General features: G+C 37.2%; 1 protein-coding gene across 1 annotated transcript; it reads left to right on the forward strand.

The window, feature by feature from the left end:
- The first annotated feature begins 3,314 nt into the window (after window positions 1-3,314).
- On the forward strand, window positions 3,315-20,151 carry LOC143875563 (serine/threonine/tyrosine-protein kinase HT1-like). Its single transcript, XM_077377147.1, has 6 exons — window positions 3,315-3,806; window positions 10,040-10,172; window positions 13,169-13,364; window positions 15,478-15,602; window positions 15,679-15,837; window positions 19,176-20,151. Exons 1-6 carry the CDS (start codon window positions 3,553-3,555, stop codon window positions 19,482-19,484), a joined length of 1,176 nt encoding a protein of 391 aa, XP_077233262.1. The 5' UTR covers window positions 3,315-3,552; the 3' UTR covers window positions 19,485-20,151.
- The last annotated feature ends 529 nt before the right edge of the window (window positions 20,152-20,680 follow it).

Here is a 20,680-nt window from a genome sequence, read left to right on the forward strand (position 1 = left end):
GAACGCCCAGTGGGAGGATTTATGGGATGTGACAGATCTATTTACCATGGATAACAGTCACACACGAAGATCACTTTTACCATCACCATCAATGGTAAAAGGTAATTTTTAGGCCTTGCAGCAGGGGCATGTGGGTCATTTACATTAAACCAAGACCGTTGATCCCCTAATTGGGATTCAGATCAACGGCTCTGATCATTTAAATAAGATTTAAGTGGGGCCCAAAATTTGCCATATGACTGATATGAGGAAGGAGCGTAAAAGTGACTTTTGTTATCCTTGAATCGCTCATTTGTTGCTAGTGTAGAGAAAATCGGGCTTTGTCATTTTACTTTTGTCGATATTTCGAGGAGTTGTATGTGACATTTTAATTTCCGCCTAGATACCACGGAAGAGATAAAAATGGCAGTCTTGATAACTTAGATTGTAACTGACCAGAGGATTTTATTATATTACAATGATGCCACCAGTTTTGGGTATTGCATTAAGTGAATTTACGATTCCTTTATAGGGCCCTTACGTAAATAAGTCATGCTCAGGAAATCATCTCCATAGGATAATCTTAAACATCCAATCTGAAGAGGTTTCTGCAATGTGCTATCTTCCCGACAGATAAGAGGGTTAGGAATTAGGATCATTCTATTTTTAGACTATTCCTTAGCCTCTCATAATTTCATTAATAAGAAGATCCAAATATCTAAGCCATTGAACTCATCGATGGTTAACACGTTATGGTGCGGTTGGACCATTCCAATGCCACCTCAGAGACGAACAATCGAAGGTTTTGGATTCATTAGGAGACTGCGAACACGTTACAATTTACTAGAAATTGTAACGCTTGTAACTTAGAACCAGACAATCGGAATAGTTGGATTATCTGAGCTCTATAATGACGGATGATTAAAAAAAAAAAAAAAAAAACCAAAGGGCGCACGAATCACGTGGCAACTAAAAACCATGGGATGCAAGCCATTGTTACACAAATCAAGTAGCCAGGAGCTTGGGTCCCGGTCTCATTTCCTCCTCAAACTATGTGGCTATATATGATACAATGTCAACATACGTACTCATTAAAAGAAGTATTTAAAATACAAAAAGAAAAAAAATCATAAATAGCAAAACTCAAAGCCTTAAATTAGAATCTAAAAAAAGTGATGGTAGTTCACAGACTATCAAAGTTAGTAGGGATTTTTCTAAGTTGCTATGAACCTTCTACATTGTAACAACACCCTCTTAGAACTAGAGATTGTTATTGATCGAGTTCTCCATCTTTTTCATAATTCCAAAAAAACTTCCTTATGAAAACTCCAGGTTAATAATTTGCTCTGATCTCTACTGTACACGTGGCATGCACAAGTATTAAAATGGTCTAAATAAGTAAAATTTTCGAAATTTACCTTTCCAAAGATGACACTCATTTCCTATAACACTAGGGGTGTAAACAAGCCGAGCTTGGCCAGGCTCGGCTCGGCCCGTTAAGCTCAAAAGCCAGGCTCGGCTCGGGCTCGGGCTCGAACCAGGCTCGGCTCGGCAAGTAAAATTTTCGAAATTTACCTTTCCAAAGATGACACTCCTTTCCTATAACACTAGGGGTGTAAACAAGCCGAGCTTGGCCAGGCTCGGCTCGGCTCGTTAAGCTCAAAAGCCAGACTCGGCTCGGGCTCGAACCAGGCTCGGCTCGGCTCGGTCAGGCTCGGCCAAGCTCGCGAGCCTAATCGAGCTCGAATTATTTTAATTTTACGCCCCTCATTTTCCCTGGACAGCCCCATCTAGTGTTTTTTTACTACTCTTTTTACACTAGGGGGGTGGTCCAAGTAACAAATGGGGTTCCAAAAAAGAAGTGAGATATTTTGCCTCCCCCTTTCATTCCCTAGACAACCCTTTTAGTGTATATATTAATATATAATATATATATTTAAACATATTAAATTCTTAACGAGCCGAGCCGAGCCGAGCCTGGCCTAACTCGGGCTCGGCTCGGCTTGGCTCGTTAAGGATTCGAGCCGAGCTCGAGCGAGCTTCCGAGCCCGAGCCAAAATTGACACCCTTATATAACACCCATTCGGATAACCAATTTCAATAACCTTCACATAAATTTGAAAATTCAAATTTTCATTAACTAATTGGATAAAAAATAAAGGGAAATAATATCACGAGTTCACGGCTACCATATTTTGATGATCAAATTCTTTACTATGCCCGCACCATAGGATGATCCAAACCGTCCATTAGATGGGCCAAAGCCTAAATAGGCCGTGCCCCAAAGATCGTTTCCATAGGTTGATCCTAACCCTCCGATCTATAGAGGGACTGAATATTAGTGGGTTGATCTTCACCCTCTATAGATCGGAGGGTTAAGATCAACCAACGGAAATGATATTTGGGGCACAACCTATTTAGGCTGTGGCCCATCTAATGGACGGTTTGGATCACCATATGGTGCGGGCCACACCGTACTTTTTAATAAAGTGAGGAATGCGTTCATCCAAATTAGACCTGGCAAAAGTGACCCGGACCCGCGGGTCCACCCGGCCCGCCCGTAAATTTCCGGGTCCGGGTCACCTATTGGTGACCCGTTAGAAATTGACCCGCGGGTCCACCCGGCCCGTCAAAAGTGGGCAGGGTCGGGTGGACCCGCGGGTGCCCGCGGGTGCCCGTAAAAAAAGTGCAAAAGACTGTTTTTTTCTTATAATTGTCATATTGTTTTACTGTTTTCCGTAGTTTTCTCGGTAATTGTCATATTTTATATGTAATTATTTTACTTCTGACCTTTTTGCGGTAATTTTTCATTTCAAACTTACAAAATTCTGAGAATCTTTTAAAAATCCGTAATGATTACTTCTCTTTATTCTCTGTATTGCTAGCCACCTTTGCCGCAGACCGTACTTCACCCAATCTTTGCAGCAAAGGAGAGGCTACAAGCCGAAAAATAGCCCAGGAGAAGGTGGCTAGCAAATCCCTAAATAAAAAAAAAACTCTTAAAAAATACGTCAACAATCCGGGTGACCCGCGGGTCGACCCGGCCCGTACGGGCCGGGTGCGGGTCCAATGTCAATGACCCGTAGAATTTTCCGGGTCACTTTGACCCGGCCCGTTTGCCAGGTCTAATCCAAATACAGTAGTGGTGATATCATTTCCCAAAATAAATGCACAAATGAAAGACGTAAAAATAAAATAAAAAATCAATGTCCGTATCGTAATTATATTGAAAACCATGGGGGTTTCCCTAAACTGTCCCACGGAGACTGTTACCGAGAGATTCTAGAAGCTGCTCTTCATGTCCGTATTGACACAGGCATAGCCAAAAAGTCCCAGGGCTTTCTCCCTCCTCTTCTTCCTCTCTAATAAGAGTCAACTCTCTCTCTCTCTCTCTCTCTCTCCGCGCGTTCAAAACCCTTTCTAAAACCATCCAAGCGCTCTCTCTCTCTCTCTATAAAAACTCAATCTTCATTTTCTTGTTCTTTTCATTTTGGTTTCTGCCCTCTCTTTCTCAGCATTTTTTTCTCCCACTTATCTCATTCAAATGCAAGAAAACCCTAGAAGAAGGGGAAAATGGTAGAAAAACGGGTTTCTGGAAAGGAAACCTCAAATCTGTCTCGAGTAAATCCAGAAGAGGAGAGAGAGATCGGAATCGGAGAGGGAGGAGAAGGAAACAACGGTGATCAGGCAGGGGATAGGGTTATGAGGAACTTCGATTCCGTTTCTGATGAACCGACAATCGAAGATCGATGGCTCATCGATCCAAAACTCCTTTATGTTGGCCCTAAGATCGGTGAAGGAGGTCATGCCAAAGTCTACGAGGGCATGTAATCCCTTGATTTCTTGATTTTACTTCTATTGAGTTTATCAATTGTAGTTGATAGATTTAGTGACATAGGGCTTTTTTTTTCTGATGAAATTCTTTGATTTTGTTGAATCAGTTTGTTTGTGTTTGATGAAAATGCTGTGTGTTCTGTTAGTGATAATTCTTGTTCTTTTTCGGTTATTGATAATTCGTTGATTCGATTTCGTTGATGATGGACTGTGTTTGGTTGTATGTTAGTGGTGATTTTCAGACTCGAATAGAAATTAAGAAATTAGGTGTGGAGAATTTGAAGTTCTTGAAAATTGAGTAGGAGCGTGACCTTGCTTTATTTTATTAATTCTCTTTTCTTTTTTATTCTTTTGCATTGAAATTTTGATTGCTGGTAAGTAGTTTTGATTCATATGAACAAAGATTTGGTGTGATTGAGACGTGGTTATAAAAAGGCGAGTCGAAGGAAACATGGAATGAGAGTGATATTCTCATAAATACGGTTTATTGTTGTAGAATGATGGGATGAATTAGTTCCGTGACAATGGAGCTTGTGATTCTTGAGATTGAATGCATTCTGGATCTTGATTCTAAGTAAGATTTTCTGCAGAGAATTTCATTCTGTTCACTTTTTTACTTTCACCATTTCTTGAATTGAAATTTATTGTGTTGCCTGGAAATTTTACTTATTAATTTTATTTGCCACGCGACACTTGGGGACACATGGAAAACCCTGGAAGATATATATCAGTGAGTCACTAGAATATATAGATCAGAGAGTCATCGCGATGTCATAAAAAGAGCCACATGTCATTGCAGTATAATGAATTTACCTGATTAAGAAACTTCATTCCATGCCGTATCTCTATCGGGAAAAAATTATAGATGCCGGGCAGCTAGGACTAAATTGACATTCTCTCAAATTTTCTTTCGATTATTCTCATTAATGGCAGCTGGGACTAAATTGCCATTCACTCAAATTTTCTTTCGATTGTTCTCTTTAATGGAAACTTTCTTGTTTCTCTCGATTGCTCTCTTTAATGGAGCCTCGTGCACTGGGCCGCCCTTTTTTAATGTAGTTGTGATTTATCCTGTCTGTTTGGTTTTTATTTTTAGTGTGAGCTTTGTATGGAGCGCATTTTCCATTTCTTTCGTTTTTTTATTTGTCTCCCTTTTTTGAATTAGAACTCACAACTTACCTGGAAATTTATATTTTTCTTGTTTTTGCCATGTGACACGTGTGAATATTTGGAAATTCCATGATACAACACTCCTAAGACATGAGTTGGGGTGATGCCCTGGGTGCTTTAAGTGATGCGGGCTGGCATATCTCATTCCTGCATAAGAGACTTTCACTTACCCTGCTCTAATTCTCATATCCGCACTTGCCACTGAGGAATTGCTTTTAACTTAAGTGACACATGCTCCAAGGTTTCTTTTGTATGATGTCCATTTTTGGGAACAATTTCTTGAATAGTTCATTATTGCAATTGATTATTGAAATAGTTATGGCATGACATTCATTGTTATTGTTATTGATTCTTTTTTAATTTTGGTTTTCGCTAATTGATATTTTGGCTGGAACTAAATTGTTGTTTCCCCAAATGTCCTTTTCCTTTTATTTTTGTTATGTCTATTTTCTTTATGGAAGTGCTGCAATGTCTAGATTTTTGGAGGTAGCTGTGTCAAACACTTAGAAAGTTTTGACACTAAGCACATGTGCCGCATCCATGAAGCCCTAAAAATTTTGATGATTGAGAAGTCAGTTCACATTTACATGCAAGGTTTCAAATTTCAGTTTCGGTATGTGTTTCAGGATTTACGGAAATAGAAACATGTTAGTTTTGTACGAAATTTTTGGTAAAACTCCCGTAAAATCACCGAAACGTAAGCACACTTGCAAATGATGAATATTAAAGACGACACTTGAGGGAGTTAGGAGTGTAAACGGATCGAATTTGAAGCGGATATGGCTATATCCGAATTCGATTAAAGTATACACTATCCGAATTCGGATTCGAATTTGAATTCGACGGATATTTAATATCTATTACCGAATTCAATTCCGGGGGATATTGTTCGAATTCAGATATTATCCATATCCGTTTATCCGGTAAATTCGAACATTCTATTGCAGCACTTTATCTTTCTTCTCCTTCTTACTCCTCGATTTTTCAAACCCTAAAACCAGACCTCTACCTTCTCTTCTCAAAATTAACTTTCAAACCCTAATTTTTTCCTAAAAGGAAAATTCACTTTTCTTTTAGAAACAAAAGATAGTGTGTCATTACTAAAAATGAATATTAATGATATTATTAATAATAAATAAAAATGATGTACTTCTCGGATTCGGATGTTAAACGGATCGAATATACCATTTACTAGATTCGCATCCGCTAAGAGCCGGATATCTCATAAACGGATTCAGATAATATCCGCTTGAAATGGATTCGGATAATATTCGCTTTAAACGGATTCGGATGCGGATGGTAATCAAATTTTCGAATATCCATTTACACCCCTAGAGGGAGTGATAAAATAAGCACAAATATACACTTTAAACCGTCACATAATCCCAAAAACCCACCCGCAATGATTTAACAATATCGACCACTTAATGACATGCGTTATCGCGAATAAGTGGTAATTCATTACATACCATATCATATGTTATTAATATAAATATTATTTTTTTGACTGCTTTAATATAAATATTTAGACATAATATGTACACCATGTTTCATTTGTAATTCATATACATATAATTATGTAATAATATTGGTATAATATATCATTAATACGCTTGCCATTTTGGTTTCGTTATGCGTTTCGATGGGGATGGAATCATGGCAATGGAAATTTTTTGGTTTTGCGTCGGTTTCAATGGAAATTTAAAACCATGTTAACATGAACTCTCTAATATGGCCGTAATGTGTTTATAGAATGAGACATTGTAGAACACATAAAGGACAGCGGCATATTTGATAGAATATGCATTTGGTGATTGTAGTGCATGTGCTTCCAGAAGTTTATTACGCAGTTTAGATTGTTCGGGTATTTGTGTTTAATTATCTTTTTCTGAATTCTGACCAAGTCTAACCAAGCATTATGCTACTACACTCTTTGGGATCCCTAAATTTATTGAGTCGTGATACGTATTTAAGGAAGCTGCTGAGATTCGATCTCTCATTTTTGAGAAAACACCATCAGTAACTCCAATCCTTCACCTTTTGACAAAATACCCATAAATGACCAATACACCCCATTAAGTGTGTATTAATGTATTATACCTCACTTTAGATCTCAACTTTATTATACAATATGAGGCTGTAGCATCACATCCTTGTGATCAGGACCAAGCATTTAAATGTCGGTTTTGGCCACCAACTTATTTCGGTTTCGGTGGGAATTTCGGCCGAAATCATGTGATACCTTAGTAAAAATTTCGGTTTTTTAAAAATTTCCATGGACATATATAAAATATTGGTGCAAATTTCGGTAATTTCCATGGAGATCTTAAAATTTCGGTGGAAATATGTAAATAAGGGTGAAAACGAAATTTCAGAATTTCGGTGAAATCCTATATTTTTCCGATTCAATGTACTTTCGGTTTCTGTCCAAACTGCCACCGAAATATTTCGGCCGAAATTTAAAACTATGATCAGGACACAAGGGTCCTAGCATCACGGTGATGAGCTCTATCCTGGCTTACATTGGAACATCAAAGCTAATTTGATTCTCATTATATCATCTCAGGTACGTTGATCTATCTTAGTGTTTTTGTTGTATAGCTAATCTTGTAGTTTCCTGCTATACTGTCTCTTTTGTATTGCGTTGTTTGATACTGTTAGAGAAATAACACAAGTTATTTGTCATTTTTTTTGAATGGTAGTTATTGATTATTGTTTCTGGTTGTTTGTTCAATATGGAAAGCTCACTGAATGGTGCATTGGTTGTTTGAGTTCAAGTGTCTTGGGTGCTGGTGGAAGAAGAAGAACCCTTATATTCTTTCCATGTACATTTGGATCATTCAAAAGAACTGAATGTACATATGAATACTTTAACAGATTATTTGGAGTTCTGCGTGTCTTTTTGTCATATGAATGTACTTAGTTATATGCTATTTTTCTATTGGTTGGTATGTAGCACTGTTTTGATCACACAGTTCTTCTCAGGTTCTTTTGTTGGGCTGTCTGTGAATTTCTATTTACATTTTCTATTCTATAGATGGTGACTGCTTGGTGCTGCGAGGGAAGTTACTACCTTGATATATATATATATATATATATATATATATATATATATATATATATATATAAGAAAAGTGTAGCTACACATACGTGTAGCTAACTTAGCTACACCGACGGCTTAAAATACAGTGGGCCCCACATTGTTTGGGTGATGCAAACCATTCATTTGATGGGCCCTCACATAGATAGGGTGTGCCCAAAATATCAGCTCCATAGGATCATCCCAACCTTACGATTTGTGGAGGCAAAAATGGACGTGTAAAAACCTTCACAAATCTGTCCATTTTTGCCTCCACAATTTGAAGGGTTGGGATCATCCAATGGAGCTGATTTTTTGGGCACACCCTATCAATGTGAGGTCCTATCAAATGAATGGTTTGGATCACCCAAATAATGTGGGCCCACTGTTTTTTAAGCCATCGGTGTAGCTAAGTTAGCTACACGTATGTGTAGCTTCACTTAACTCTCTCTCTCTCTCTAATATGGACGTATATATATATATATATATATATATATATATATATAGATAGAGAGAGAGAGAGAGAGAGAGAGAGAGAGAGAGAGAGAGAGAGTTAAGTGAAGCTACACATACGTGTAGCTAACTTAGTTACACCGACGGCTTAAACTACAGTGGGCCCACATTGTTTGGGCGATCCGAACCATTCATTTGATAGGCCCTCACATTGATAGGGTGTGCTAAAAAAATCAGCTCTATTGGATCATCCCAACCCTTCAAACTGTGGAGGAAAAAATGGACCGATTTGTGAAGGTTTTTACACGTCCATTTTTGCGTCCACAAATTGTAGGGTTAGGATGATCCTATGGAGCTGATTTTTTGGTCACACCCTATCAATGTGAGGGCCTATCAAATGAATGGTTCGGATCGCCCAAACAATGTGGGCCCACTTTATTTTAAGCCGTCGGTGTAGCTAAGTTAGCTGCACGTATGTGTAGCTTCACTTATATATATATATATATATATAAGTGAAGCTACACATACGTGCAGCTAACTTAGCTACACCGACGGCTTAAAATACAGTGGGCCCCACATTGTTTGGGTGATGCCAACCATTCATTTGATGGGCCCTCACATAGATAGGGTGTGCCCAAAAAATCAGCTCCATAGGATCATCCCAACCCTACGATTTGTGGAGGCAAAAATGGACGTGTTAAAACCTTCACAAATCTGTCCATTTTTGCCTCCACAGTTTGAAGGGTTGAGATCATCCAATGGAGCTGATTTTTTGGGCACACCCTATCAATGTGAAGTCCTATCAAATGAATGGTTTGGATCACCCAAATAATGTGGGCCCACTGTATTTTAAGCCGTCGGTGTAGCTAAGTTAGCTACACGTATGTGTAGCTTCACTTAACTATATATATATATATATATATATATATATATATATATATATATATATATATATATATATATATATATATATATATGAGGAAAGTGAAGCTACACCGCCGGTGTAGCTAACTTAGCTACACCGCCGGCTTAAAATACAATGGGCCCACATTGTTTTGGTGATCCAAACCATTCATTTGATTGGCCCTCACATAGATAGGTTGTCCACCAAAAATCAGCTCCATAGGATCATCCCAACCCTTCAAACTGTGGAGGCAAAAATGGACAAATTTGTGAAGGTTTTTACACGTTCATTTTTGCCTCCACAAATCGTAGGGTTGGGATGATCCTATGGAGCTGATTTTTGGTGGACACCCTATCTATGTGAGGGCCAATCAAATGAATTCTTTGGATCACCAAAACAATGTGGGCCCATTGTATTTTAAGCCGGCGGTGTAGCTTCACTTTCCTCTCTCTCTCTCTCTCTATATATATATATATATATATATATATATATATATATATATATATATATATAGTCTCTCTCTCTCTCTATATATATATATATATATATATATCACATACATATAGTTTAATTGATGCAAAATGCTTTACTAAACAATATAGAGTTGTCATATCTTGTAGGTATAAATCTTTAAGTGTGGCTGTGAAGATAATACAACCAGGTAGCACGCCAGAGCAATATATGAAGCGCAGGCAGAAGTTTTTAAGGGAGATCGCCATGCTATCACGAGTACAGCACGAGAATTTAGTGACGGTATCATTTTGTTTACTTTAGTAGATTATTTTATGCTTTTTTTTTTGTTTTTTATCTTTAATTTATTATTCAATCAAACGGTTTATATTAGGTGAACATTGGATACTGTTACGTATAGAATGATATTCGTTCTACAGATGATTATCTCTTTCATAGCTGCAGAGAAAAAAAAAATTAGAAGGAAAATCCTTCACGCTGCTTTTCTAATATCCATGATGCAATGGAAAACCCTAGATCCTTCATACATGATATTGAAGATAAATAGGGGTCTAGAGGTTTTTCTGGTCCAAAATTTCACGAGTTTGACAATTCTTATTTGCAGATAGTTATGATAAAATTTAATTTCTTTTTATGATTATTTTATGCAGGTTTTAAGTTAAATGTCATTTGAAGAGGGTAAATGATGTTACTCTTTCTTGTTGAGTAGTTTGCATATGGGGTCTGTTATTTGATGACAAGGCATTCGTCGATGATGCAACAGAAAACCCTAGGTCCTTTATACAGAATATTGAAGATAATAGGGATCTAGAGGCTTTTTTGGTCCTAAAATTCAGGGGTTTGACGATTCTTATTTGTGGATATTTATGATAAATTTTAATTTACTTTTATGATTAGTTTATGCAGGTTTTAAGTGAAATGCCATTTGAAGAGGGTAACTAGTGTTTGTATTTATAGTTGAGTTGTAGGGGTCTTTAGGTCTCCGTTTAGTCTGACATTGAGTAGGTATTCTTATAACCGTAGGGGAATTTCAATTGACTATTATGATAAGGCAAGGAAGCTTGTTATGGTGATCAAGAAGTGGATGGAGGAGATTGTTTGATTTTGGTCTTATAAGTTTTAATCACTCAAGACGGTGATTTCAAAGCTTGATAGTTGTTAAATTCATGTATTTTTTTTCCTCAAATTTTTCAATGAATTTATTGGAGATGAAGCTAGTGGATTAGAATTGTTTGATACATGTATTTGAAAGAACTAAACGAAGATTTTTCTCCATTTTGCAGGGAATTGATTAGAAGGGTTCTTTTGGTCTAAAATTTCCAGCGGTTGTTTATTCTTATTTAAAAACATTTGTGTTTTTTAATGGAGTTTTAGGATCAATTAGGTGGGTTTTAAGTTGTGTAATTTGAAAGACATGACCACTTGTTTTCTTTCTAAAATGGGTTTTAGTGGTCTTAAGGTCTTAGGCTGAAACTTGGTAGCGGGTATTATTGTAACGAAGGGGACTTTTGGCCATAGTTAATGGAAGCTAGGAATGCGTTCTAGTTGGTTTTGATGGGCCTCATATGAGGAAAATGAGAATAGTAATGGGGCTATATTTTTCGATTGTTTGATTTTAGAATCCCTGTGTAGCAAAGTGAATTTTAGGTGTCTTTGGGAGTTAATAATTAAAGCAGAACAGGGAGTTTAGGTTTGAGAAACAAGTTAGGGATTTGGGGAGAAGCCATGGGACCTTCTTTCTTAAAGGATGGTTATGTTAATGGATTTGAAGCTTGTCTTTGCCCTACGATACATCTTTTTTCTATAGTTCTCTCCTTCTACCGCTTGATCTAATTTTGGCATTCGGTATCAATTTTCTACTGTACTCTCTTGCATTTTCCTGCAATAATGTGGTGGGCCCTAATGTGTATCAGCTTATCAGCTATGCTCCCAAGATCTTCTCATTGCATGACCTTAGCCTGAAAAGTTTTTCTTTTTTGTTGATTGTGGGCTATTGGCTTCAATAGAATCTGCTAATGATATGGGTGTTCCCTCTCTTTTGGTTGAGATTTTCAGTTTCCAATGCCGAAAAAATATCTGGTATAATCCCATCTTATTTTGTTTGGGGTTCTTGCATCTCTCTCTGACCCTCAATCCCCCAGACACACAAGAAATTTTTTTTTGTTGAGGTAACCATGCCTTCAATATCCTAACCATTAAAAAAAAAAAAAAACATGCCTCCAATATCCTGAATAAGTTTTAAGTGGAACCAATCAGTCTCCTGCTTCCATAATCATTTTAGTCTTGCAGTGGAAGTGTGGAACCAGGCTATCGCCTGCCTGTGACGTCTATACCTTAATCCATCAATCCTTTAGATGCTACTGTGCCATTTCCCATTTACCTATCACAATTTTGTGAGAGAAGGGTTCTCTGATCAAATGATGAGAGAAAACTGGTCGAAGGATTTTGACATTTCACTTTTTCGTTACGATTTTTTCTCAAATGTCAAAACCCAAGAACAATGTTCACTTGGTTGCTTACCTTGTTTCCATGGATGTGGTTGGTCATGTGATGTCTGTGACACCCGTCTGTTATAAAATTATGATCCTGGCACAATTTTATTGTGAATAATGCAATGTGACAGAGGATGGTCTTCCATAATAAAAGAGAGGGTTAGGTGGCAATTAGAGAAGTTTAAACTCTAGAATAAAGGGATGTGTATGTCTATCAAAATAAGGTGTGAGGAATCAGCTCTCATAGACATATTGATATAGTTATATACGGGTAATCGCAGATTATTACATCCCCGAAAATACATAAATACCATTATGTGACTTGTTTTGAAGTGCAAGTATATGGGGACAGCATCCTTCTACCCACTTGCTAATCTTGTATGATAATCTTGTATATCATATTCTCTGTGTGATGTTCTTTAAGTGTTCTAGATCAATGGGATTAGATGTGCACATATTTTTATGGAAAAACAGACAAATAAATGCTGAGATTTATGCTTAAAAACAAAGAAATGCATTTCGTGAGAAAAAAATAATTTACAGGTAGACCATATGCTTGTATCTTTTAGTCATACATGCCTTGTTCTTGCCGACTGGAGAATCATTTTGCACTTTGTAGTATGCATGTCAGATTTTAGTTTTTGTACCCCATCTTTAAGAAAGAGGGGAAAAAAAAGAAACTTACTATGCCCTTTTGACTCCTTGTAGTGATTTGGAGAAAATTCTGTTTGTTCATATTTTGGCTTGTAAATTCGGTTGCTGAGATTGTCCATTTTCCTAGGACAGTTTATTGGTGCTTGTAAAGATTCAAATATGGTGATAGTCACTGAGCTTCTGATGGGTGGATCACTTAAAAAGTATCTGAGAGAATTGCGCCCAGATATTCTGGATCTGGAGCTTTCAATCAGCTTTGCATTGGACATCTCACGTGCCATGGAATGCTTACATGCAAATGGGATCATTCATCGTGACTTAAAGCCAGGTAATTTGTTTTTGAATCTTTTTCACTTATGTGACGAGATTTGATTTTGTTGTTCAAACTTGTTTTTAAGATTTTCTTAAAATAAATTTGTGTTGAAGGTAAGGAATTTCTTTGTAATAACCAGTGCCTATTCACAAATATCATGAGGTTGGGAACTTGCATACAACAGAACTTCTGCAAACATTAAAAGCGGTCAGTTTTTGGGATAACTCCTAGATGGAAATAGGCAATGTTTCCGATAATTTGGTTGAAGAAAACACTCTTTAGTAACATACAACAATGTTCCCATCGAATGACATTCCTTCTTTTGTCATGCGCTTTTCCTCCCATCACTTGGTTACTTTATTTATCAGATACATGCTATCCTGTGAACCTTAATTCATGTAAACACATGTAAAAGAAGAGGTGTTGGTTCTCTTTGTCATGCCATTTAGTTAAAGGGGTGTAGAAGTTGGGCTTTTGATGACTTGTTCTATGAGAAATCCTAAGATGGAAATACATGTTTCATTTGAGTGGATTTGCTTAATCTCTTCTTTTTTTATGTTTTTTTTTAAAAGTTGGGTGAAAGGTGTAGGATGTGTTATCTTGAAGTTAAGTGGTTTCTCTTGGAATTTCCTATTGGACAAGATTTAAGCATATTGTGGCCTTTGGTAAGTGTCACCTTCATTACCGCTCGAGATGGAAGCGTTATTCCTTTTCCTTGGGAAAACAAAATACCCATTGAACAGTTTTGAGATCATTTCCCTTATCTATATACAGTCTCTTCAAAATTTTGTTCAAAGATGAGATAGCTTGTTTTGGAAATTGATCGGCAGATACCTTATATGTGAATTAGCGTGTGGGTGGCCTCAACAAGTAAAAGAATTTTATTCAAAGCTGAGACAGTTTGTTTAAAATTTGACCTGCTGAAGGCCCATGTGAATTAATCCAATTATAGCTTGCTATTATTGGATAACTTTCTTTTGTTTCTTTGACTATAAATATTGTGTGCAGTTCTACTCAGCATTTTTTTATTTGTGGTAGATACTTCTCATGGGTCATATTTTTTTGTCTTCCATTTTTATTTAATCATTAAGTATTTCTTTAATTAATCAATCCCAACTTTTGTTTTAACAAGGGAAATACAACGCGTGCTTCCATATTTGTTTGAAAATGCTGTGTTGGGGACACTACTTTCATGGCTATATTTATCTTACAATAACATCTCTTTATATTATTGAAAAAAAACTCTGCTATATTTCTCTGACAACAGATTTTGTGTGTGGTTCTATTCGAAATATTTTTATTTGTGCCAGAAACCTGATTGTTTTCAAATTTCAAAAGAAAAGGAAAAGTATTACTTAAGGACCTTAAGGTCTTTGTTTCATCATGTCCCATATTTCTCTATTAAAGTCAAAACACTTGTGTTTTGTCATTCATGTTTTGTTGTAGTCATTATGTCTCTTTTTAATTATTCAATCTCTACTTTTGTATTAACAAGAGATAATTGATACTGACATCCATATTTCTTTGAAACTGCTGGGCTGGGGAGACTACTTCCTCTGTTATATTTCTCTGATAATAGCATAACTTTATATTATTGGAAGAAACTGTGTGACATTTCTCTGTCAATAGATTTTGTGTACATGATCAAAATATTTTTATTAGTGGTAGATATCTGTTCGCTTGCAAATTTAGACAGAAGGGAAACGATTTGAATTGGGCAGATGGTTCATCACGTACTATGTTTCTTATCTGTTGAATTTAAACGGTTGTTTTTTGTCCTTCATGTTTTCTCTAATTGTTTAAGTCTTTCTTTAGTTAATCGATCTCTATTTTTTTATTTAAACAAGGGATACATATTAGATGGTTACATCTTTATTTCTTTCAAACTGCTGGGTTGGAAACAATATTTCCCCACTGCTTTTGAATCTCAGTTGTTGAACAACATGTTCCAAATTAGTTTTTTTATCCTTGTATATAGTTGTTAGTTTTTATTGGATGGTATAATTTCAGCTAATAAAAGTTATGTTGGTTGGGGCCATTTTATATTTGCTTCTGCACATATTGTTTCTGATTACCTAATTGGTGTGTCCCTCGGCTGATCCCAATGGGCAATTCCTCTTTGTTGCAGATAATCTACTTCTAACGGGAGATCATAAGAGACTTAAACTGGCAGACTTTGGCTTGGCAAGGGAGGAAACTGTGACAGAAATGATGACTGCTGAAACTGGTACTTACCGATGGATGGCTCCCGAGGTACTATCTCTGCTTTCTTGGCTATTATTTCCAGTTTGAAGCAAAACTTTACTTCTTAACACGCCCTTTAAATCAGTTGTACAGCACGGTCACACTCCAACGCGGGGACAAGAAACATTACGATCATAAGGTTGACCTTTACAGCTTCTCTATAGTACTATGGGAGTTGCTTACAAACCGCATGCCGTTTGAGGGGATGTCGAACCTACAGGCAGCATATGCTGCGGCTTTTAAGGTATGCTTTTGTGCCCTAAACCAAGTGATTGCTTTTCTATGTATGGATTACCCTTCTCTCTGATGCCGGGTTCATTTTTTTAGAAGAACATTGGATTGATTCATCACCAATATTTCAGTTTAATGGAAATTGTGTATATGATTTTGTACTCTTTCGATAATATTTGGATAGTTAAATTAGTACAACCTCATATTGAGGTTGAAGATGAAGTAGATCAAATATGTGCAAAAGTTAGAGCTTCCAAAGGTCGTTAAAACCTATGCAAGGAGAGCTAAAGCCGGGGCTGTTAGTGACCCAAACATAGACCAGCAGCATGAGCCAAAAAAGAGAGGAGCTGTGACTGTTCGTGACTCAAATTTTTATACAGATGCAGCCCATCATCCTAAATAAGTCTTATAAATTTTAAGTCATAGGGGTATGATAGGTACATTTTTTAACTTTTACCTCAAGTGAATTAGAATAAATGAGTGCCCACTCTACTCTCATGATACTATTCACATCACTATTCATTGGTTTTGTAGGGAGTTTTAAGTGAAAAAAATGTAACTGAGTTTAGTTTTTGGGACAATTTTTTGATACTCAACTCAACTCAACTCAACTAAAGCCTCTATCCCAAACTAGTTGGGGTCGGCTTGGGACAATTTTTTGATGTGGAATAAAAAAGTTTGGATTTTGTTTTGTAGGCAGAAATATCTAGGTTTTGTACATGAATCTATTGCAAATCCTATTGTTTGATTTTCTGCAGTGTATTTTTTATTTGTGAACTTTACTACAAAACCGGTAATTCAAGTTTTTTGAAGAGAAATTCTAACTCTCGAGAGCCTTACTGCAAATTTCTGTAGGGTTTTCTAAGGAATTGATTTACAGTTGTAATTACCCTACATGTGATATCTTCTGGCTATAATTTTTGTATATTTTTTTTGAAAGATAATAATTTTTTTATTTTTGGTATGTTATTTAAGAAAAAAGTGAGTTGCTGTGATCTTTCTATAGTAATTTAGGGCATGTTCGGCAACACTTTTCATTCTTGCCTAAAGAATCGGGCGGAAACGGAGTGAAGAGAAATTTTAGAAACGGTTATTTATCGCTTCGAGGAATCCTATTTTTTAGTCGAAAAAGTAGCAGAAAATTTTGAAACAGACCTTAGTGGGTCACGCAGCCGAACATGATTTTTGAGATTTTTTTGGCTTTCGTCATTCTCCACCCCTAAAAAAGGGGGAAATCTTGTAAAAGAATAGTTGCCGAACGCACCCTTACTTTTAATTTGATCTCTGCTTTTCATTTAAAAAAAATATATGATCTCTGCTTTGTATTATCTTGTTGATATCTATTGTCAGGGATTTCCTAGGCAATTTCATGTAAAGCCATTTTGCGGCTCACTTTTGCAGGAGAGAACAGCCACATAGACTTATCTTTTAGGAAATATTGTATGTTTCATTTTATTCATCTGAGGTGGCTGTTTTCTCCTGTAAAAGTGAGCCACGAAATGGCTTTCCACGAGATTTCCTGTCAAATTTCCTACTGCCAATAGCTAGTCATCTACCCGATTTTATATATGTGATAAAACACACCAGAAATTAGTAGCAGAGCCAAGATCCCTCCTGAAAAGGCCTCTGATTCTAGGGAAGTTGTACAAGAAAACAAGAATCTTGAGGAAGCTGGGGAATTAATTTAACAAGGCAGATTAATTCAATAACAAATGGATGAAGCATGTCCGAGAGATGAAGGAATGAGAGAGTTGCTCAACTCATGTAGTATAATCTAGAGATGCTTCAAAACTCCGAGTGTGTGACAACTTGTTGAGATCAACTTGGGAGGAGTTGAAGAGGTAAATCCTAGGTATTAAGCTAAACCCCATCGCTATTTTCCTCGTCTACAATTCGTGCCCATGAATCAATTTTCACAAGAAAATAATTGATGAGAATGAGGAATTTAGGAAGAAATTTTTGAACCTATGGAGGATTAGAAGTTAAAAAGTATCTTGACTGGGTAACCACAATGGGGGAAGTTCTTGACTACAATGAAGATTCAATGCGTAAAAGAGTGCTGTTGGTTGCTTTGAGACTTTGCGCATCCATTTACATTTACGACACTTTGCCGTCCATACATTTGGAGCTATTTCTGAGGCTCAAGTAAACTCTCAAGCTATAAAAGAAATCCAAAAGGAGTTTTTAGACCTCCATTTTTGGGAAGCAATAGATCTTTCTCTCCAGCCTCAAATATCTGCCAACAAGGTCTGAATCAAGGTAATTGTCGGGCCTCTAAACCCTAAACTGATACTTACATGGCTCGACAATAGACTTCATCCAAAACTGTCCCTAATAGAACCAATGCAAATTGTTTTTGGTGTAGAAAGATTGGACACATTTCATCCAAATGTCCTCAAGCTCGACGACAACAACTGATATTATAAGAAGAAACGAGAGAAGACATGGGAGAACAAGGCTTTGAGAAAGAATTTGGGGAAGGCCATGGATGAGTTTTGGAAGAAGATGGCAATATTATTTGTGGAGACTCTTACGACTCTTATGACCTCTTGCTTGGTATGAGATTTTCCAAACTCCTAATAAGGAAGGACATTGTTGAGACATAATATATTCTTTACCATCTGTTCTCTAGGAGGACATGGAACCAAACTCATCATTGATTTGGTTAGTTGGGAGAATGTGATTTCTCAACAAGTGGTGAATAAGCTGAACTTGATGATGGAAGCCCACCCTCATCCATACAAGTTAGTGGATAGATTTTGTGTGTGAATCTGCTGCAAAAGCTGTCGTGGGAATTTTCACTGGTTCTTTTTTGGTTCATGGACTTCACTACAGAACTGTTCATGGAGTTTTCTTGGAGAGAAATTTCAACTTGCAAGAGCCTTCTTGCTGCAGATTTCTGCAAGGTTTTCTAAGGAATTGACCTATGGTTGCAATCAACCTATATCTGATTTTTTTGGCTACTATTTTATATTTCTAGTTTATTATTCAAAAAAAAAAAAAGATTAGTTGCTGTGATATTTTTGCGGCAATGTACTTTTAAATTGATCTCAGATGTGAATTATCTTGTTAATATCTGTTGCCATGAGCTACCCATCTACTCTTGAATTTTGTTTCTCCTATATGACTTGCAGCATTAGTCTACTTAAACTGATCCCCCTCAGTAATTTACGGTCGTTACTGTTCCTCTCTTGATATTCTTTTTGGGCTTTCTTGCAAGGTCCCACCCAGACATTGATTCCACTGGGTTCTTTGTACCTGCATTCCATATGAATCAATATGGAATGATTAATTTCGATGTTTTAGATGTATCTCTATCTTGATCCTTGACACTTGTTTTTTTGTCCTCAGCAAACACGGCCCAGTTTAGACAACATTCCAGAGGATTTTGCTGCTCTCTTGAAGGTGTGTTGGGCAGAAGAGCCGAGTGAACGACCAGAATTCCAGAATGTAACCAGCATGCTCTCAAACTTCCTCACTACCCTCACTTCTGCACAACACATGAAGGCTCCACCGAGAATGGAGGTTGGACAGAGCAGTTACCTGGTGGCCGATTCCCCGGGCACCCGTCATTTGATGGACCGGTCTAGGGAGGGTGATGAGTCCACCAAGCAAGGCAGCTCCTCCATTTTCAGTTGCTTCAACGATTGCTTCTCGTAAACTGGAGATCTTTCTGGTTCACAAATGGCTCTTTTTCTACTGAGCCAATTTTGCATGCTTTTTTGTCGCCAAAAGTGGGGTTATCTCTTGGCTGGCTTGGAACTTAATAGCAGAGGGCATGGAAACTGATGGGGGTTATAAACTGGGCTGTAAGAGGGCTAGAGGGAGAAGATATAGTGTGTTGGGAGAATGGTGATGAGACATGATGACAGTGCATGATCTCAGGTAGGTAGGGAGGTAGGTAGTTCTTCATGGTTCTTATTTCTGGGCATACATAACATAGGTAATATAATATGGCTATCAATACAACAAAAAGGTGGTGTACAGAGGAGCTTCTTAAGCTCAATCCTGGAGGGGCGGTTGGAGATGCATTCTTTCTTAAATTTGGGGAGGCTCTACTTCCGTCTGGATGTATGGATATTTCTTTCTCACTTCTCATGGTACCTGCTGGTCCTTTTGCTTTCGCCTTTTTCTTTTTTTTTGTTTTTTTGGCATGCATTGCTAATATAGTAAGAAACAGTGTGTCTGGCACAATGTGGCCTTTTTCTATGCGGGGCACTTTACATTTTTACTCGCATTGAGCTATCTATAGGCCCAACTTCAATTTAATGGGACTGCGGACTGCCCTTGCCGTTTGGTTTTTGCGAGGGCACCCTTCAATTTATAATTTCTCATATTTATATTGCTTTTGGTTAAAAGATAGATGAATCGGTGAGGCCTCATTCATTGGTGGGCTAGGCCTACCCAGTGTATGAAGCGAGCCCACACGTTCTGTTGATCTAGTTGTATCAACGCCTAGTTCCTGATTATTCTTTACAAATGGGCCCCCACCAAACGATGAGATAAGACTTGGGCAACGTAAACGGGCCTTCTATATATTGGCTTTGTGTTGATTTATTTGGACCCATCGGCCCAGTCCTGAAAATAATCTCCATAGTATGATCCTAACACTGACTTGTATAGGGACGGCACGGCACGTTAAAGAAAACTCTATACATCGAAGCTTAAGAATCATATACTATGGAGATAATTTTCAGGAGCATGGCCTATCTACGTTGGGGCCTAACAAATGAATGGCTTGGATTATCCAATGGAGTGGGCCCTATTGTATTTTTTTTTTAAAATTGCGTGCACCATATAAAAACTACCTATGGTGGTAAGGGTCCATTTGATTTTTATTTCCTAAAATCCGAGTC

Source organism: Tasmannia lanceolata, unplaced genomic scaffold, assembly GCF_043159265.1.
Source record: "Tasmannia lanceolata isolate RefF3 unplaced genomic scaffold, GAP_Taslan_0.1 ptg000004l, whole genome shotgun sequence".
NCBI classification, from domain to species: Eukaryota; Viridiplantae; Streptophyta; class Magnoliopsida; order Canellales; family Winteraceae; genus Tasmannia; species Tasmannia lanceolata.